Below are 14,439 nucleotides of genomic sequence, written 5' to 3'. Positions count from 1 at the left end.
TTGGGTAGCAGAATTTCTTCTAGGTGTTTGTATATTTCCTCAGGAAGACCGTCTGCTCCCGGGGCCCTCTCATTAGTCATGCCATGCAGAGCCATCTCCAACTCTACTGTGATAGGAGACTCCAACTTATCCCTATCTTCCATAGATAGTGTCGGAAGCAGTTCTGCTCCTAGAAATGCCTCCGCCCCCCCCTTCCCCTCCCATTCTACTCGATGAATAGTGGTTCTGGTAAAAACCTGCGAAGACCTCCAGAATGTCGGGAGTCTCAGTAACCCTTGTCCCCTTTGCAGTATCCATACTATGTATAAATGAGCTGCCTCTCTGGGCTGCAGCTATAACCGACAATAGATGACCAACTTTTTCCCCTTCTTCGTAGAATCTAATCTTCTGAAAAGCCTGCTTCTTAGTTGCTTTATCTAGTAGTAACCTATTGACCCTTTCATGTGTCAGTTGAGTGTCGGGTGTAGCGTGCTGTGCCATTTCTATTTCCACCCTTAGTTAGGGCTTCCAGACTATCCACCTCATCTCGCTTAGTTTGTGTCTTTCTCCTACATATATCCCTGTATAGAATTCCCCGGAGAGATGCCTTCATGGCGTTCCATACCACCAGAGGGTGAGCACTATCATCATTATGGACAAAGAATTCCCCAATCTCCCGCATGATGCCCTGCATATTTATGTGTTGTATCCAGGCCGGATGTAACTTCCACTCTCCCCTTATCCCCCCCTCTCAAACGCTCCCTTTTAATGGACACAAGGATGGGACTGTGGTCCGAGATCACTCTCGGTAAGTATTGCACATCCCCTACCACTGCATTCATCAACTCATTAGCTAATGCCATGTCGATGCGAGATAGGGTATTATAAGAAGCTGAATAGCAGGAGAAGCACTGTTTACCGTCATTTCTTACCCTCCAAATGTCCATCAAACCCATTTCCCGAACTAAATTGCCAAAAGGGGTTATAGTGTCACACAATACTCCCAACGGCCTCCTATTCCTGTCCCAATAAGAGTCTATTACATTATTATAGTCACCCACTATCAAAAGAGGCAATACTCCCCCTCTTCCTGAGAATTCCCAAGTCTCCCTCAGCTTAGTACTCGAGTAGGGGGGTGGAATATAAATAGCGGCAATGCACATAAGGTGGCCAAATAATTTACATTTGATGACTACACACTGCCCATCCGGGTCAATATGCACCTCTTTTTCCTCATATTGTATTGAAGTATGAATTAGCACAGATACCCCCCTTGCGTAGCTAGAAAAAGTAGAGTGATAGGCCCTCTGTATCCATCGCTTATTCAAGAGTCTCGTTGTGTCCGGTAAAAGATGAGTCTCCAGGAGGCATACCACCGATGGGCCCTGGTCTTGTATATATTTGAATATAGCTGCCCTCTTAGTTTTGTCAGATAAACCCCTAACATTCCAACTTAGTACCTTTATTTTCCCCCCCTTCCATAGTGTTGATAACTGGAATTATTAATCGATGCACTTTTCCCCCTTGCTGTCTGAACCCATCTCTCCTCCCTCACCCTCCCCTTCACCCATCTCCCCCCTCCTGTCCCCTCCTCTTCTCCCCTTCCTAGTGCATATTCTCTCAAAGAGAGCTGGGTAATCTGGTCCCTGGCCCCCCTCTCCTCCCGCCTCCCCCACCACCATGCTTCTACATTCATCTAATTGCATACGTAGAGCAACTATCTTCCCAGCTCCCCCCCCCCCAGTCCTGTTGTGCAGGATAGAAGATTCCATTGTAAAACATCATCAATAATATAATAAAACATATATACAATTCAAATTTTGGAAATTATAACAATAGACACCCCCGTTGTGCCCAACATTGGGCAACCACCAAATCTCAATCATCTCGCCCCGCCTAAGCCTCAATCTCAACCATATGCCAGTGGATCTAAAGAAGATCATATTCAGGAGATCAAGAGGCGTATAATAAAAGGGCCAAAGAACCGATGGCAAAAAAAAAAACAGGAAAACCAGGAACAAGGCCGAAGCCTACCAAAAATCAGTTCTTCGACAGGAAAAAAGCGGTTAAGAATTCCTTGCGAGACACTGAAAGATGTAATATGTCCTCAGCCAACAATCTCAGGCATAGTCCTCTTGACTAATCAATCAATTTCAGCTCATGTCTTCCCCTGGAATTTATGCGCATTAATGTCAATCCATTGGTTAGCTTCTATTGGATCGATGAAAAATTGCACTTTATCAAGCGCCACCACCCTTAGTTTAGCTGGTAAAATCATGGAGTACTGCACTCCCAGCTCTCTAAGACGCTTCTTCACTCCTCCAAATTGCATATGCTGTTTTTGGACTGCAATAGAAAAGTCTGGGTAGATGGCTACTTTTTCACCATTCATGGCAAGATCCCCCATCTCTCTCGCCCTCCTTAAAATTATGTCTCTATCCCTATAATGGAGAAGCTTAGCAAGCATAGTGCGTGGTCCCCTACCCGGTGGTTGTGGCTGCATGGGAACTCTGTGTGCACGCTCCACAGCAAAAAAGTTGGTCAGAGTATCTGTGCCAAATTTCTCCCTGAGCCACTCTTCCATAAATTCTGTGGGGTTTCTCCCTTCTGATTTTTCCGGGAGGCCAACAATCCTTATATTATTACGTCTAGAGCGATTCTCTAGATCATCATTTTTGCCCACTATTTCAGAGATTTGCTGAGCGAATCTTTTTTCTGCTTTCTGGAGTTTAGTGATGTGGTCCTCTGCTTGCCCCACTCTCTTTTCTACCTCTTCTGTTCTGGTATCAGCTTTTTTCATATCTTTTTTTAAACCAGCCACTTCAGATTGAATTCCCAGAACCTCCTGTGTCAGCGTGGTTAAGGCATTCTTACAGAAGGAGACCGCGGCAAATATGTCCTTCAGTGTGGGATTCTCATGATCCTCCCCTGCCTTCTGGGTCTCACCTGCCCCCACCACAGCTCCTCCATTTTGCGGCTGCTCCTCTTCCTCCCCCATCTCTCCCAGGGAATCCTCTGAATCATTCTCCTCCTCCCCTTGTTTACCTCCAGATCGCAGGGAATCCTCCTCAGTTCTAGCAAACTTCTTCAGCTTAGCTGCAGCCTCCATACGTCTCTGACATTCAGTGTTGGCTCTCTCCGCCTCCTTCCTGGCCTCAGCTCCATTTTGTGAGCCAAGTACATCTCCCCTTCCTGCATCTTTCTGTCTCCGGCGGGTCATGGCTCCTCACCAGGGCTTCAGAATGCAGCTGCAGGTAGTCTCCCCCCTTATCTATCTGATCGTCCAGCCGAGGATATCAGTGGTGTCAGCAGGGCTGCGGATTACTCCAGGCACCAGAGGGAGAATCAGACCCTGAGTCCTTTCATATTGCCTGCCAGGCCACGCCCCCCGCGCCTTTTCTTACTAAGGGCTTCTTCCCCCGGCTGCACCTATCTTATTCATCTCTGCAGCCGGGCTTCATGCAGGGATCCATGTTGGGAGCGGTCGCCGCGGCGGTACAGCGACGCCTCCGCGCCGCCCCACGTTCCCGGCGGCTGCCGCATTTACTCCAGGCTCCGACTTCAATTTGGGCCTTGTTCGGCGTCGCGGCCACGCCCCCCACCTTCATCCTCAGGCGGGCTTCTCTCTCGCCCATTTCGGGCCCGCCGACCGCTCTCTCCCTCTGTTATGCGCCCCTGAGATGGCGCACAGCCCCGCCCACTCCCCCTAGCCTGCCTATTGTCTTTGGACAGCGCCATCTTGGGCCTTCTAACAGTGCGGTTAATTCCGCCCATTCCTCCGCCCTCGGCCTCCCAGTGAAAGTGCGCATTTTTCTGCCCTGCTCCCCTCAGGCTGCCTCCATTTTCTCAGTCCCCCGACCTTCCGGCACTGCTTAAGGGGCAGTCGTTTGCTCCCAGCGTGGGACCTGTTAGTGCCTTCACCTGGCAGGACCAGCCTTTTCCTGCCAATCTCCGCTCGACCTAAACAGGTACGGTGCGGAGTATATTTCACGTATAGTAAAATCAAGCAGGGCCACACTATCCGCAGGTCCAGTGATGGGGCATTGAATCCACCCTTCCTATGGAGACTGATGGGAATTGCGCTTTAGCGGTGCAGTCTCGCATGCAGGCAGCGCAGTCATTAGTGTAATAAGTACTCCTCAGCTGCACAATCATTAGTAGCAATATGACCGGGTAGTCACTGGCGTAAGGGTGCTCTGGAAACGTGCGTTCCCCAACGCAACAGTGCTCCAGAGCCGTACAGTCACTAACGTAATGTACCTGGGCGTCGTGTAGTCACGGTGTTATAGTGACTTACAGCCGGTAGTACTCTAGAGCCGTGCAGTCCTAGTGCAATGTAACCTACAGCCGTCCATTCACTGGCGTAATAGTAAGGTTCTGCCGCTCAGTCTCTAGTGGAGTAGTACGTCCAATGTCATAGCACACAAGCGCCATGCAGTCGATGGTGTAATATTTACCCCTTGCGGCTGTCTTCTGTGACAGATCCACTCTACGTCCGCCCACGTACATTGGACATGATAAAACTTGCCATATGGCGTTTGCCTGGTAGAAGTTTTCACTTGCACGTTTGCCTTGGAGATCCGATTTTGTCACACGGAGGTTGTGGTTTCTGCTATCGCAGATCTGTAGATCCTTCTCGGCGGTGCAGGACTCGACACATAATGATGCGGGAGCCTCGGCATAGCAAATGCTTCCATATCTCCTGCTCACAAGCATTCGCCCTTCATTTTCCTGCAGCCTCCCTCCGGACGCTGGCATCACACTGCTCTAAGCAGAATAATGAGCTGCTTCTGTCCCTTCACGTCTGCAGTGTTTGGGTTGGATTTCCAGCTGGATAGAAGTCAAGTCTGTGTGACCCGACAGTTTTCTGCTGTGGCTCAGTGGATAAGGAAGCTGACCACAACTCGCAGATCCAGTAATTGGAACCCTGTCGCACAACAGAGAGTAGAGTTTAGTCTCCCTCTGATTCCAGGCCTACTGTTCTACTGTCAAAACAATTGACTGGTCAGAATGATCTTTAATACAGACTGCGTGGTACGGCTTAGGCCACTTTCACATTTGCGTTTAAGGCCGCAGCGACGGCCTGTGCACGGCGGCCGCTAAGCCCTGCCCCCTGCTGCGCCTCCTCTGGTTGCTCCGCCTACCGGCACATGACGCTTCATGGGTCCTGTGTCCCCTATCTTTAGCACTGGGGACGTAGGCCGTGCGCAGTATGCGTTTGGCGGCGCATGCGTCCTTTTGACGGTGCGCCGACCAGCGCCAAACGCAACCTGTAGCAATTTGGTTGCGCTCGGCGCACCGTCAAAAGGACGCATGCGCCGCCAAACGCATACTGTGCACGGCCTGCATCCCCAGTGCTAAAGATAGGGGACGCAGGACGCATGCAGCGTCATGCGCCGGTAGGCGGAGCTACCGGAGCAGGCTCGGCAGGGGGCGGGGCTTAGCGGCCGCCGTGCGCAGGCCGTCGCTGCGGCCTTAACTGCAAATGTGAAAGTGGCCTTACTACACGTGAAGCCGTTATTCTACCTAATGTCTTCAGGTATCCAGACCGCAACACAGAAGCCGTTATGCTGCCTAATGTCAGGTATCCAGGCCTCGACCGCACCGCAACACAAACGGCTGTCTCCTATATCCTTCTCCGGGTTCTCTCCACATTGATTTGTTCACAGGATACTTAGAGCCCATTGCAGCTATACTAGATCCGCCATTCAGGCTTCAGACGCAACACCTACCAGGTACAGTGGTGGAAATGGCCGTATTACTGTGGAGACGTGTCTGGGGTTGACTGATTCAGTGGTACTGGTGCTCAGTACCGTATTCAGGCGAGTCAGACGCCCTCGTATTCAGGTTCCTCGCGTCCTATTGCAGCAGTATTCTATCCCCTATTGAACAGTTGGATAGTCCTCTACGCCATCTTTCCGGTAACTCAACCGTACCCGAGGTCCATTGACTACACTGGCCCGGCTCTACTGTGCCATTGTCAGATGAGTCAGGAGCGCCCTCTCTCACGTTCCTCAGGGTCCTTTGCAGCGTTTGCCTAGCTCCCGTCTAATCACTACTCGAGATGAGGTGACGGCATTCCTTACCTCTAGTGGACTGCAGCTGCGATTTCAAGCCTCTTTCATGTGAGTCTAGGACATCTTTTAGCTGCATATTTCATAGTCAATAACATCTGTGGTTTGTTAACAGCTAAACGTAAAAGGCTGCCATGTCCAAACGAAGGAGGTACGGTTGGTCGAGGTTTACTGTGGCTTGATCTGGACCCTAAATGTGAGTTACTCCAGAAGAGTTTTGTCCCACCTTCTGATCAGTTTGCAGTTCCGTCTGCAGGCTAACTTTACTGCCCGGTGTGTTACGCCTATCATTAAGGTTTGTCGAATAGTAGTTTATAGGTTCTAGTTTGTCCTAAGGATCTTCAAGCTACCACAATACCTAAGCTCCTTATTTGTCGGAACTTGCCTATTCTTTCTTGCAGACACTGAATAAAGCCTCCGTCAGCTCACAGATGTGACGTCTGACCGGGACAAGTATCTCACCTCAGACAGGAGTGGGATCTCACTCTGCGCAAGTATCGACCAGGGTAGAAAGCTCCTCCAGTCTTGGATCTAAGGATGAGTCTGGTTAATAACATGTTTCTTATTTCAGCTAGAATTGTATTTTTTATTTTTTTTCACTGTGTTATTCGCGCGTGTGTTGTCTTTGGCTTAGGCACGCGGTTCTACACACTGCAATCCCCTCCCTACTCGAGAGGGTCCAGGATGGATTCGGCAGTTTACATCGTCATGAGGATTGGCCTTCCTTTCATCAGCCTAGTTGTCTTTCTAAGGTCTATCTGATCTACCTAGAGCCAACTTTCTTTCAGTTGACATACTTCATGTTTAACCGTGGACTTTCCTTGCTCGACTATTCGGTTTTATACGTCCAGCTGGTCTAATTTTTCCCACCTTCACCCTCATCCATGTATGTTGTGTTTATCTTCCTCTTGATCTCAGTCTGAAGGGTCATCCAGTAGTCTTCAGTCTACCTGCCTATCGAGCAATCAGTTGTCTATTCATAGCCAACCTGTGCCTACATCGCAGCGATGAGATCCAGGTCATCCCCAGGTTCCATTCAGTATGTTTTCAGTGTTTGGTTCTTTAGCAGGTTCTCAGAGCCTGTTCTCAGGGCTTGTCATATTCTCATGGAACGGACTTCAGCCATTTCCAAACAAAGGGGGCGCCTTGGTATAGCCTTTTTTTCTCCTGAGCGCTTCACAAATTAGACTACTTCTGCGGCTACAGACCCTCCGGTTCCAAGTTTTCCGCTACGGTCTTTCCTCGCCCAGACGTTCATCCCTCACGGATACCAACGCCAAATTCACACAGTAGTTAGCAGGGTCAACCTTCAAAGCACCCGCCGCTATAGCGTGTCCTGCCTTAGCTCCCACTCGTGTTGCGAAGTTCTATAGACGCGTGGCCTAGCTTGCTCAGAGCATTCCTTCTGGAGACCAGTCGGAAGTTTTGACCGTCCTTACTGTCCAAAAATTTTTCTTGTAGGGAGACATCGATTTTCGCCTAATTGTTCCCATCTGCGGGTCCATTTGGCTTTCTGTTTCACGAGCGAAATTATGCCCAACGAGGTCCCTTACCAACTTTCCGTTCCTTCCGTGTGGCTTCAATAGGCCAAATTATTAAGAGCTCACAGGAAGGACAAGCGCTCCCCCCTTCCTCAGGCTCAGCCTCGTTGTTCTTCAGTACTTCTTCCTCAGCATGACGTTTGGGGATCTTGGTTTGAGTCCATCTTTATTTTTTTTCAGGAAGGAAATCTCTTCGTTCAACGTTTACATTCTGTGAATCGCATGATTTTTTTTTTTTCCTTGTTCAGTGAAGCTCTTATCCAGGTCCTAATTCTTCACGGCTTTGGCAATGTCTGCTTCGGAAACAAACTGGTTCATTTCCCTTTTTAGTTGGTATCTTTCTCTTTCAGACTCTCAACCACTTCTGGGGTCTTACAGAGTCTGTAGCAGCTGTGGTGCACTTCCTGTGGATCAACGGTCCACTCTCCGTCATTCTGAATTCCCTTTCCTTCATCCGCCTCGGACTTTTCCTTTGTGACGCCCTCTCATCAGGCTACTTGGCCACGGCAACAGTACTTCTCAAGCTCAGGCTTGAAGTGTAGAGTTCCTCTGGCCTTCAGGTTAGCGTTCTGTTCGAGGAAACTGGTCGGCATTAGTAGGGTTGCCGGCTCAGGAAGGACTGCGTTCCTTGAGTACGACGCACTCTGCCCGAACAGTGTGTGTCCTCCTGACTGTACTCTTGGGGCCTTCGCCGGGCACCTTTGCAGTGCGGTGGTGTGTCATCCACAGGTCCATAAGGTTTTAAAAGCCCATGCCTAGCTTCAGCAAGTGCCGATCGAGGTAAAAAAGACCTTGCAGGTTATTTGCTGTTCCCTCCCCTTGAGGACTGCTTTGGGACGTCCCATGGTTTCTGTGTCCCCCAATGAAGCGATAGAGAAAACAGGATTTTTAGTTGCTTACCGTAGAATCTGTTTCTCTGAGCCTTCATTGGGGGACACAGAACCCTCCCAAGTTGAACAGCTCGGTTTACTGTATAATATTGTTAGTGAGGATTTGTGTTTGTGTTTTTTATATTGTTTACAGATTGCTTCTACTACTGCTTTTCTCACTAACTGAACATCCTACTTCCTGTCGGTGGGGTGTACACTGCGGAGGAGGAGCTAAATTTTTTTCTGCATAGTGTCAGCCTCCTAGTGGCAGCAGCATACACTTATGGTTTCTGTGTCCCCCAATGAAGGCTCAGAGAAACTGATTTTACGGTAAGCAACTAAAAATCCTGTTTTTACCATTGTCAAGCAGTAGATATTCCCTTGGCTTTACAGTTCCATGTAACTTCTTCTTTTAGGATGGCAACCTTCCTAGTGGTGAGTCTATGGTGCGCCAGTTCCTGCAGGGTCAGCTCTTCTTTCAAGAAGAATTTGGAAACTTGTGCTCTGAGGTGAATAGAGAAGCAAGATTATTTAAATAAATGAATGCCTTATAATGTATTATTTTTCTGGTATAATATACTTTATATTCTCATCTTTCTCATAGTTCTGGCTACCGGACACATTCGGATACTCTGCTCAGCTGCCGCAGTTGATGAATGGATGTGGGATCCATCGCTTCCTCACTCAGAAATTAAGTTGGAGTCTGGTTAATGCTTTTCCTGTAAGTCAGCTGGAGACTAATGTGTGCACTATGTCTCTCCATCTATTTGTTAGATAGTGGATTGTGTATAGCACTGTTACAGCTCCTATTGCGTTTATACCATAGCAGGTTTTAGAGCAGAGACTGCTTTCCATGGTGCTTATTAAAATGGCTGTCACTGTAAATCATGAAGAAGATGGAAGGGCTTTGTAGGGGCTCCTCTGAGCATTGGAGGGTTGTCTGAAGCAAAATTCCTGTATTTGATGTTCCTGTCTTCTAATAGGACATATGGACTAGGGTAGTACAAATGGATACAACCGTTATAAGATAACATTTGACTGGCATGTCATGGAGGACTTATTAGGAACCACATTCTTTATAACCTTTTTGATCTGAGATGCTCTGAGCTACCATATACATACACTATGCATCAGCATACTGTAATTAATGAATACATGAACTCAGGACCGGACTGGCCATCTGGCAATACTGGCAAATGCAGAAGGGCCTGTCTGGTCGAGGGCTTCCATGTTTGCTACATTGTTAAATGAATCGGCGATCTCAAGACACCAATACTATTAACAGTTGTGATGGAGCACAAAGTCACTGGCTCCGTCACTTACCCCAGCAGGCCACGTGTATCATTAGAAATATTGGTCTTGTAGTAAATCTTGCTTTCCTCCATCCAGGGTAATATTTTTAATATATCCCCATCTGGTGCTTGTAGATGGGGACAACATTGGCCTGTGTGATTGCAAATGCCAGGGCTGAATTTCAGTCCCAGTCCGGACCAGCATGAACTCCAGTATTGCTGTAAACGTTTAAAACGTAAGGTACTTCATTAGCATTTTTTATCAAAAAGAGCAAAAGACATCCAACCACATCAAGGTGTACCTAAATATGGATGAACCTCATCACTAATGGCCTACCTCTTTGAATGGGGAAATGAAAACTAGGCGTAGCTCGCAATTAAAACCTTGTTTCTGAAGGATGTGAGATTAAAGGGGTTGTCCGAGCTTTTCACATTATCTCAGTGCATATCTGGGCTGCAGAATGCTGACAATAAGTAATTTACCTTCTGTGGCCAGTTTGCAGCGTTTGCTAGATATCATCTCTTGCTTGTAAGAAAAACGTCCAGGAGGGGTGTGTTCTGGCACTGAAATGAGAACTTGTCGTTTCCTCCTCAATAGTTTCACTTTCCATAGATCACTGTTCAGCATGTGTCTGGGGGAGGAGCAGCTGGGTGGTCCTGCTCTCTGCACTGGGGCTACTAGAGGGGGAGGATTTGTTACTGTGTGAGGAGGGCTAGGTTTGTTCATGTGGTCGGGGAGGGCCTGTTGCTATGGAGGTTGGGGTTGTTGCTATAGAGGGCAGGTTTTTAGTAGAGTAGGAGGAAACAACCAATTCTCATTTCAATGCCAGAACACACACCCCTGGACGTTTTTCTTAGAAGCAAGAGATGATATCTAGCAAACGCTGCAAACTGGCCACAGAAGGTAAATTACTTATTGTCAGCATTCTGCAGCCCAGATATGCACTGAGATTATGTGAAAAGCCCGGACAACCCCTTTAAGGATGCTACTATACAAAGGAATGAGATTGTAATGCACCTGCACTTTGGATTTGCTCGATTTAGTGTCTTTCCTCCCATTGGCGTAAGGCCTGTTTCACACTTCCGTTTTTTCAAATCCGTCAAAATCCGTTGTTTTCCGTAAAAAAACGGATCCGCCATTTTTTGCAGGATCCGTTTTTTTTGTCCCATAGACTTCCATTACGGTTACCGCGGATCCGTCAAAAAAACGGATCCGTTTTTAAAAAAACGGATCCGTTTGCATCAGTTTCCGTCAAAAAAACGGAAACGGATCCGTTTGGCGGACACAAAAACGGAAGTGTGAAACAGGCCTAAGGTAGGCAATTGTATGCTGCTAGTAATCAGGCTTCTTTACAATGAATGCGCATAGAAATGATAGGAAGTGTAGTATCGCATTTAGGATATAATCCTATGTTTGTAGATATTTCAGGGAATAAGCCTTAATTTTATTTTCATCCTTCATTTCCATGCAGCATCATACGTTTCACTGGGTTGGCATTGATGGATCAAGTGTCCTTGCTCATTTTCCTCCAGGGGACTCTTACGGGATGAAGGGTACAGTGGAAGAGGTCAATATTTTTATTTATATTTATCTTGAGTTTAACAACTTGTATGTACGCCTGCTCCTATGTGAGCCTCGTGGGTGACATGGCTCTACTGTATCTGAGCACTTGGGTTGTAGTCCATTGGTAGTGGAGCAGGGGTGCTCTGTTATTGTCCCGTTCTACATTCTGCCTTGTCTGGCAAATCAGAAGTGTGTGTGATCATTTATTGTATGATTTTTCAGATGCTTAAAACGGTCAAGAACAACAGAGACAAGGGTCGTGTCAACTGCGGTATTGTCCTCTATGGGTATGGTGATGGTGGCGGAGGTCCAACCGAGAAGATGGTGGGAAGACTTGAACGGATGAAAGACACAGACAGTTTGCCGAGGTCCGTGAATGTCACTAGAATTACTAGTTACAAGCTACAATTATAACAAAAAAAACAACTAAAGATGTTCTGTTGCAACCTTATTCCAAATCTGTAGTATTGGGTTGGTGTCTTGGACTTCATACGTCATGATATTATTATAGATTTTTGCAGGCCTATGTTTGTAGAACATAACACACAGGATTACAGCTGTACATAATCAGCAGTGAATGAAACTTGAAAATGATAAAATCCTTTCATGTAGATGCCAGTCATGATGGCAGATGAGTTATTTGGCTTAGACAACCCTTACCCATATGATGTGTTGGGGAAATATGGATGTTATAGAAGTGGTCCCTCACTAGGGAGTTTCCCTATTAATCAGGGTGGAGTGCCCATCCAAAAAGTGCCGCACTGCTGGAGCACCAAGCTCATCTTTACACAGCCCACTGATCTCTCTGTATGTCAATGTTTCACAATCAGCTTCTTGTTGGGAAACCTGTGATATAGACCTGTGGTTATGGTTGTTAACCCTAATTTTTAAGCAGGTAAAAATTATTCTGTGTACCCTTGTGCTGGTTGTTAGATTTTTCTTTTGACTTATGCAAGAGTCATGTAAAAAAAACCCATACACTGGTTAGTAATGTGATAGCTGGCCTCTATCTATGTGAAAATGCTCTTCAGAAGTACTATGCATACTCTATGACCTCAATTTATATGAAAGGGCTCCTCAGAAATATTAGGCATACACTATTACTTTGTACTATTTGTCTCTTCACTGTCTCTCTTGTTTTCAACAACAGAGTTCAATTTTCGACCCCGGACGGGTTCTTTTCTGCTTTGGAGACAGACACTTCTCAGCTCTGCACTTGGGTTGGAGAGCTCTTTCTGGAGCTGCACAATGGCACATACACTACACAGGCTCAGGTAACGGATGGATGTGTAGGACATGTGCCGAGCCTCAGATGAGGATCAATCACTATTACAAGAATGGTCTAAATCAATTGCCCAGGATAAAACTAACATTAAGCGCAAAGACCCTTTTGCTATTCTATTTTTAAGAGTTAAAGGGCTATTTCCATTGCCAAGATCCTATCCCAATATGTAGTATGTGTAATAACAATACTAGCAGATGGTGTAATAATATTAGCAAATGGCTCCAATTAAAAATGTAGTATAGTTCTCTTGATTATATATGTTTACCTCATGTGTAGGGCATTGCTATAGCTTAGGTGTCCAGGGTTGCGACCACTCATATTGTGACTGTTGTAACCATGGATATTTAAGCTACTGCATTGCCCTGCACATGGGGTAAGCGGCATAGCTTATCAGGAGAATGATACTACATTTCTAAATGTAGCTTATTTGGTAATATTCTTATTACACTTACTACATATTGGGATAGGATCTTGGAGATGGGAATACTCATTTAACTCATGTTAAAAATAAATCGGACATGAACTCCATGTAGCCTTATGCAGGAATTTATTCTAGTTCCTATATGGACTTACACAGAATGGCTGTATGACCATACGTATTACTTGGCTGGTAACTAATGCATCACTTACAGTGGGGGGAAATAAGTATTTGATCCCTTTCTGATTTTGTAAGTTTGCCCACTGACTAAGGCCTCTTTCACACTTCCGTTTTTTCTTGTCAGTTAAAATCCGCCAAAATGGCGGAAAGCGGATCCGTTTGTAACTGATGCAAACGGATGCCAGCGGACCGTTTTTTTTTTTTGACGGATCCGTTGAATGAGAATTTTAAAGGAACCGCAGCCAAAAAAAGTTGCAGGGTTCATCCAGGCATGCCAGCGGACGCAAACATTTTGGCGGATCCGCAAAAAAACGGATCCAACGGATGGCCATCCGTCAAGATCCGCCGATAATGCAACTCAATGGGGGAAAAAACAGATCCGCCAAAAAAAAAGGCGGATCCGTTTTTTTCAAAAACTGGCGGATTTTGACTGATGGTCAAAAACGGAAGTGTGAAAGAGGCCTAAGACATGAACAGTCTATAATTTTAAGGGTAGGTTAATTTTAACATTGAGAGATAGAATATCAAAAATAAAATCCATAAAATAGCATTGTATAAATTATATAAATGTATTTGTATTTTTGCAGTGAGAAATAAGTATTTGTTCCCCTACTTAAGAGTTCTGGCTCCTACAAACCAGTTAGATGCTCCTAATCAACTCATTACCTGCATTAAAGACAGCTGTCTTACAATGTCACCTCTTTAAAAGACTCCTGTCCACAGACACAATCAGTCAGACTCTAACCTCTACAACATGGGCAAGTCCAAAGAGCTTTATAAGGATGTCAGGGACAAGATCATAGACCTGTACAAAGCTGTAATGGGGTTCAAAATCACAAGTAAGACATCGGGTGAGAAGGAGGCAACTGTTGGTGCAATAGTAAGAAAATGGAAGAAAGACAAAATGTCAATCGACATCAATCTGGGGCACCTCGTGGGGTATCCTTGATCATGAGGAAGGTGAGAGATCAGCCTAAAACTACACAGGGGGAACTTGTTAATGATCTCAAGGCAGCTGGGACCCAGTCACTAAGAAAACCATTGGTAACACGTTGCGCTGTAAAGGTTTAAAATCCTGCAGTGCCCGCAAGGTCCCCCTGCTCAACCAGGCACATGTGCAGGCCCATCTGAAATTTGCCAATGAACACCTGGATGATTCTGTGAGTGATTGTGAGAAGGTGCTGTGATCAGATGAGACAAAAATTGAGGTATTTGGCATTAACTCAACTCGCCGTGT

General features: G+C 46.4%; 1 protein-coding gene across 1 annotated transcript in view; it reads left to right on the top strand.

Moving 5' to 3' along the window:
• The window catches only part of MAN2C1 (mannosidase alpha class 2C member 1), a 102,810-nt gene that overhangs the window by 44,582 nt on the left and 43,789 nt on the right, over window positions 1–14,439 (top strand). The window contains exons 9-13 of the mRNA XM_073579596.1: window positions 8,880–8,972; window positions 9,068–9,184; window positions 11,228–11,323; window positions 11,542–11,687; window positions 12,470–12,593. Of these exons, the coding sequence (XP_073435697.1) occupies window positions 8,880–8,972; window positions 9,068–9,184; window positions 11,228–11,323; window positions 11,542–11,687; window positions 12,470–12,593 (576 nt within the window). The remainder of the gene's footprint in view (window positions 1–8,879; window positions 8,973–9,067; window positions 9,185–11,227; window positions 11,324–11,541; window positions 11,688–12,469; window positions 12,594–14,439) is intronic.

This window comes from Dendrobates tinctorius, unplaced genomic scaffold (assembly GCF_039654945.1).
Source record: "Dendrobates tinctorius isolate UK_male_01 unplaced genomic scaffold, ASM3965494v1 ptg000062l, whole genome shotgun sequence".
Classification (NCBI taxonomy): domain Eukaryota; kingdom Metazoa; phylum Chordata; class Amphibia; order Anura; family Dendrobatidae; genus Dendrobates; species Dendrobates tinctorius.
This window is presented reverse-complemented; position numbering and strand designations above follow the sequence as displayed.